General features: G+C 46.2%; 1 protein-coding gene across 1 annotated transcript in view; it reads left to right on the top strand.

Annotated features, from left to right (window-relative positions):
• The first annotated feature begins 225 nt into the window (after window positions 1-225).
• GGT5 (gamma-glutamyltransferase 5) overlaps window positions 226-6,495 on the top strand; it is a 20,070-nt gene continuing 13,800 nt past the window's right edge. The window contains exon 1 of the mRNA XM_023528138.1: window positions 226-744. Coding sequence (XP_023383906.1) covers window positions 572-744 — 173 coding nt within the window. The 5' untranslated portion in view covers window positions 226-571. The remainder of the gene's footprint in view (window positions 745-6,495) is intronic.

Raw genomic sequence — 6,495 nt, 5'->3', positions numbered from 1 at the left:
TGTTGGGGACCATGGAGCAACTGTGGAGGTTCTGGGAACCCTGCACACGTGATGGGGGAGTCCTAGGAGCCAGTGGGTGGGCGGGAAGGGAACGGCAGTGAGGGAGTTAACCATCCGCTTGCTCCTCTGGAAGGAAAAACTCCCGGCAAACACGCTGCTTCCTGGCCTCTTGCCAGGGCCAAGAGCAGGGGCTGAAAACGAAGTTCAGACTTGCGGCCAGCTCTGCCGCTGTAGCAAGCATTGACGAGGACAGCAGCTTTGCCGCCGCCAGACATCTGTCCATTACCCACCTTCTGGCTTGGTTGCTCACTGTTCATCTGTAAACCTGTCTGTCCATCTGTAATCCCGTTTCTGTCCACTTGTCTGACTGTCCTTCTCTTCCTGTCTCTCCAGCTGTCTGGCCTGTCTGTCAATCCATTTGTCTGTTTGCGGCCCCCATCTATTTGTCCGATCATCTGTGAGTCCATCTGTGAATCATCTTGTCCATTCATCCACACCGCTGTCCAGGCACCTGTCTGTCCACTGGCCTGTCTGCCCCACTGCGTCCCCTCTCCCCCTGGGCTGCAGAGCCATGGCCCAGGGCCGGGGGGCCACAGTCAGCATGGTGCTGCTGGGGCTGGGGCTGGTCCTGGCCATTATCGTGCCTGCCGTGATCCTCTCTCGCCACCACACCCCCTGCAGCCCCCAGGCTTATGCCCATGCTGCGGTTGCTGCGGACTCCAAAGCCTGCTCGGACATTGGACGGTGAGTAAGAAGTGGGTGGGAGCTGGGTAGCCCTCTGCAGCCGGCCCCTCCTGGAGACTTTGTGACTAGAAGCAAGATCATGGAGAAGGTGTACATGTGTGCATGCTGGCATGTGAGGGCCAAATGAGTTTGGGCTCCAGCAAGGAAGTAACCCCAGGGCTCTTGAATAGAGCAGACGGCAGGCATGTGCATGGGACAGATGTAGGTTTGGGGACAATATACCGTCTGGGCAGAGCAGAGATGATATGTGAGTCTATTCCTAGTTCCAGGGCTCAGGAGGCCAAGAGAAGGCACTGCCGGTGTTACTGGTTGGGCCCAGTCTGACCCAGTGACCAGTGCTCGCTCCTTCAGAGAGGCCATGCCAGTTCTTCAAGCTGGGTCTTCTCCCAGAGGCATGGTCGCGGGGGTTCTGAGGCTCCGTGTGTGAATTCTGGCCTGCTGGGGTGCGCTCCGTGCTGTCCAGGACCAGTCTCCCACCCTGGCTTAGGTTTTTTTTTTGTTTGGCGGGTCACAGCTAGCGGGGCAGTGGAAAGGGACCCCAGCTGGTGTTTCTGACTCTCTTCCAGGAAACCCAGGCCATGAGAGGCTTCTGCTGCACAACGGGGGCGGGACATGGCAGGACTCTCCGCCTGTCCCCATCCTACCTCCCCGACCCCCCACTGGGTCTGCCTCAGGGACCCTCGGCAGGATCAGGCATGCTTTGTAAACCAAAAGGAACTGTCCAGGAGCTGGGGGGAGTGTGGCCAAGTCCTGGCCCAAGGCTTCACTGGGCAGATGGTGTTCCATGCCCCCTTTATCTCTCCTTCACGCCACCCGCACGCTTTCTTCCTGTTTTATTCATTCACCTTTTCATTCTTTTCTTCCTCTGTTTATCTGTCTGTCTGTTCCTGTCCTACCCTCTCCTGACCTGGTCCTCTAGGATCTTCTCCGGGCTTTCTGTCCCTTCTCTCTCAGGCTGCTTGGTCTACCCAACAGGCTCCAAGGAGATGGGAGGGAAATGAGCACCCCACCCCCTGGTCCATGATCATGAGAACATGCAGAGATGCCATGTTCACCTGAACCCACAGGTGCAAAGATGTAAACACAACCAGAGGCTTCAGGCCCCAGAGACCACCGCTGGAGCATAGCCCCGAGGAGTGGGGGCTGCTGCCGCATATCTCTAATGGGGTCTGGGCCCATTGTGTCTCCCTGAGTCTTTGGCAGGGGGTCTCCATGGTGTGCCCTGCCGTGTAAGTGAGGATCTAGGGTTGGGGCCTCTGCCGGAGGAGCTCCCAGCAACCCTCCCTTGGCGAGGAGAGCAGATGTGGTTTCTCTCCAGTGTCTGTGTACTTCTCAAATAGCACGCTCTGCTTCCTGTTCTTGATTTAAGAAACCAAGAACACGAGGGAGCCTGGAGCTGACCCCGGCTGCTGTGGGACAGGGGGTCAAGCAAGCCTGCTGGGCTGAGAGTCCCCTGGGCCTGCTGCTTGCTGCAGGGTCTGATGGTGGCTGCCACCCACAGCCCACTCTCCTTCTTCCCTCCTATATCCGCCTCCCACCACCTTCTCCTCTCAGCGGCAGGGCCCCCCAGACCCAACCTCCCACTCCCCTGTCAGCACTAGCTTTTCTCATTTTAGGTTGGGCCTTCTGCTGACGCCAGAGCCCCTAGGGCAGTGTTCTTAAGGTTTACATCAGTAAGACCCAGCACCATGCCTCATGGACATAAAATAGATGCTAGGTGACAATGAGGTTCCTACCACTCTGGCCTCTCATCTTCCAGTATTATGTCCCAGTGTGTTAAGCTCATGGGCAAACTGGGTTTCCTGAGGTGTTTGTCTTCTAGGGGGACTGTGAACTTCAGATTTAGTGGTGGCTCTTAGGCTTTGCGACATCTGTCTGCTGTGGCCACTCAGAAATGCCTGTTCTCCCACTGGATCCTCAGAGGGAGGATTCGTTGCTCCTCCCTGAATCCAGTGGGACTCATGGCTTTGCTTAATTTATGAGGAAATTAGGTCTGCACAGAAGGGACCCGCCTGGTGTCACAGAGTGAGTGGGCCCAGCTGGGATGACCACCTCCGTTGCCCCTGGAGGGGTGGAAACTCCCCAGGAATGCTGGAAGGGGGGGTTCTTCTCAGAGGCTCTCACCCCTCACCCTGGACCCCAGGCATTACTGGTCACGCAAATAGTTGTAGAGGAGGCTGGTAAGGGCCCTCTGGGGCCTTGGAGTCTGGGCTTTGGGGGTAGGCTGGGGACGGCTGGAGAGATGGGTCTTGTCAACTGCTCCTGACTCATCCAGGGACTGTGGGCTGTGCTCTGAGTGCAGATTAGAACAGGGACTCTGGATACAGTGCCGTACCCTGTGAGCCTCAGTTTCCCCAACTGAGAAAGGGGGCTTGTGTCAGGACTTTCCTCATGGGGAGGCATGGACTTCACCTGGCCGATAGGCGCCCTGATCTTTAGCTGTAACAGCAGGTTGGCCTGGACTCGGGTCGGATCTCAGGACCTCGGGCCGGGGCCCAGAGTCAGAGCAGAGTATACCCTATGTTGAGGAAACGGCCTGTGTGCCTGGGCACTGTGTATCGCACGTGTGAGCACATCTGTGTGTGAGCATGCACGTCGCAGTCAGTGTGTGTTTCAGCAGCAATGGTGACGGCGGCCTCCTGGCTCCTTGGGACAGGCGTGTTAGATATGTGTGATTGTGCTACCCTCTGGCTATCTGGCCAAAACTGCCCTCATTCACAGCTGAGGAGACGCAGGCTCACGGAGGTTGCCCAGTGTCATGCAGCTAGTGAGTAGGCACTCTGGCCTGGGTGGCCCCAAGCCTGTGTCATTGTACGTGTGGACATAGGTTAGTGGGCGTCGTGGATGTGTGAAGGTGCGTTTCTCTACCTGCAGCGTCTTTCATCAATAGGAATGCAGCGCTATCGGTCGGACATTGTCCTGGGACATAGCAGTAACTCTTGCCTTGACGGTGGGGGAGACGGACAATAACCAAATCCATGCTTAATGCTGAGGGTGGGAAGTGATTATTGGTCATCTGGATATCCTCTTCGATGAACTTTCCGTTAAAATCTTTAGCCCATTTTCCTATCGGATTGTACATCAAATGTATTTTCTGCATTATCAAGACAATCAGATAATTTTTCTCCCTTTTAAGAAATGCAGTGAATGTTAAATCTCCCTTGCGTTCCTAGAACAAACCCTAGTTGTTCTGATTTAATGTCATTTTTTTTTTTTATCACTAGATTTGATTTGCTAATGTTTTCTTTAGGCTTTTTTGTGTTATGTTCATGAGTGATACTGGTCTGTAATTTTCCTTTGTAATAGTATCTTCATCAGGTTTTGGTAATAAGGTTACTGGCCTCATAAAAAGAGCTGGGAGGAGTTCCCTCTTTTTCCATGCTGTGGGACAGTAGGTTTTGTTTTGTTGTTTTTTGTTTTTAAGATCGGTGTTATGTCCTTTTTAAAAGCTTAGTAGAATTTGTTGGCGAAGTCTCTTGAGACTGTTATTTGAGTGTGGGTGAAGGTTTTAAATAATAGATTCTATTTCTTTAATAAATATAAGGCTATCGAGTTTTTGTTTCTTCTTGTGAATTTATTAAACTCTTTCCAAGGAATTTGTCCAGTTTGTGAAAATTGTCACATTTATTGGAATACAGTTGTTTATAGTGTCCCCTTATTATCTTTTAAATATCTATAGGGTCTGTAATGAGTCTTCTTTTTCATTCCTGGTATTAGTAATTAGGGTTTTCTTTGTTCCTGATCAATTTTGATAGGGGTTATCTGTTTTATTGTCTCTTTGAAGAATACATTTTTGACTTCACTGATCTCTTTATTGTACATTTATTTCCTCTTTCATTAGTGTCTGCTTTTATTTTTCCTTCTACTTCCATTGAACTTAAGTTGCTTTTTAAAAAAATTCATCTTGAGATACATCTTGGGAAACACAAATTATAAGGCGGATGCATAGGTCATTGATCTTTAAACTCTTTTCTAATATGTTCATTTAAAGCTATAATTTCCCCTCAAAGTTTGGGTTAGCTGCATTCCATGAGTTTTATCGTTGTTGCTGTTTTTCTGCTAAATGTTCATATTTTTATTTTGAAAAAGTTTAAAACCCATAGAAAAATAGAAAGAATGCCCTTCGTTTAGATTCAGCAGTTGTTAATATTTTACCTCATTTTTTTCCTCTGTCTCTCTTCATATATTTATCTATCCACATTTTAGAAAGTAAGTTGCATTAGTCATGACACTTTAAATACTTAAGCAAGATCTATTAAGAATAAGATCATTCTCCTATAAAACCCTAATATCATTACCACACTCAAGAAATTTAACCTTTGTACAATAATACTATCTAATTCTTAGTCCAATCTTAATTTTCCCAATTAACCCAATAATTCATTTTATTATCTATCTATCTATCTATCTATCTATCTATCTATCTATCTATCCATCCATCCATCTATCATCTATCTTTCTATCATCTGTCTGTCTATCTCTTCAGATCCAGTATCTAATGAGTGATCATCATATTTCTTTAGTCTTTTAAAATCTAGAACAATACCCTGCTTTAAAAAAAAAAATCAGTTGATCTTCTATGACATTAATATTTTTAAAAGAAATCAGTCCAGTTGTATCACAGCCTTCTTCACATTTACTTGGAGACCAGATGAATGTCCTTTTCTCAGACATTTGTCCCTATTTTTTGCATCTGTTTTGATCTTTGAATAAATTTGTAATTGCAAACAGGTGGCTTCTAAGGCTGGTATTTCTTCAACATTCATTAGCTGACATTCTTCCGTAAAGAAGGTCCCTCTCTCCGCAACCCGAATATTCTCGAGTATCACTGTTGACTCATGGATAATTTTAATTTAATATGTTATAAACCATCGCAGTGATTTTTTTTTTTAATGCTCAAATTGTCATAAATTAACCAGTGGGAGCTCCTTTAAGCCAGCAACTATATTCCGTTATGTGAATCCGTGAGTCTTGGAGAATTTTCTCAATTTCTAGCACAAAATGTTCCATAATCTCCTTGTATATTCTCTGTCAGATATGAAATCAAGAATTAGTAGAGAATTATATTTTAGAAATCAAGATCCAGGTACTATGAGTGTTCATTGCTACTGGATGCCATTGCTTCTAGGTGTGTCAGTGCATAGAGCCAGAGAAAAATTAAAAATATCAAGAGTCCATGCTGATATCTCCAGTTCAAATTTACTATGACAGGATGGGTTCTCTTCCATCTTTCTCCATCCCATGCTTGTATGTCTCTTCTGCATTGGGGAAGAAGTTCCCAACAATGGTAATATATTTACTTAATTGTTCTATCCCCAAATACTCACAAAATAGTTTCAGAATTACTTTAACAATACCACTAAGAACAATAAATCTACTAAGTAAAATTCAAGATATTTTTGCAGGTTTTACGTTTATTCATCCCCTCCCCGCCATAGCCCCCGTCTTAGGATATATCCTACAAAAGATGCACAGTAAATTAAATTCTTATTCCTGTGTGGTTATGTTATCAATTCTCTATACTATTAGCTTGAATTTTTTCTTGTTTTAATTTTATCTTTGGATACAAGTCAAAACTATATAAGTAGATGTTCTCAAAAGTCTTACTCTCATTTATATCCTTTGCCCTGTTTCTATTCACTGTTTTAGAAGAAATCATTTTCATTTGTTTCTGATTTACTTTTTCTGTTTCTTTTTTCTTTTTAAAGTTTATATATTTTCCTTTTTTTCTTTTTACTCTACCTTTTTTTT

Source organism: Pteropus vampyrus, unplaced genomic scaffold (genome assembly GCF_000151845.1).
Source record: "Pteropus vampyrus isolate Shadow unplaced genomic scaffold, Pvam_2.0 Scaffold23, whole genome shotgun sequence".
NCBI lineage: Eukaryota > Metazoa > Chordata > Mammalia > Chiroptera > Pteropodidae > Pteropus > Pteropus vampyrus.
Note: the sequence above shows the minus strand (reverse complement) of the source record. Positions and strands in the feature narration are given on the sequence as shown.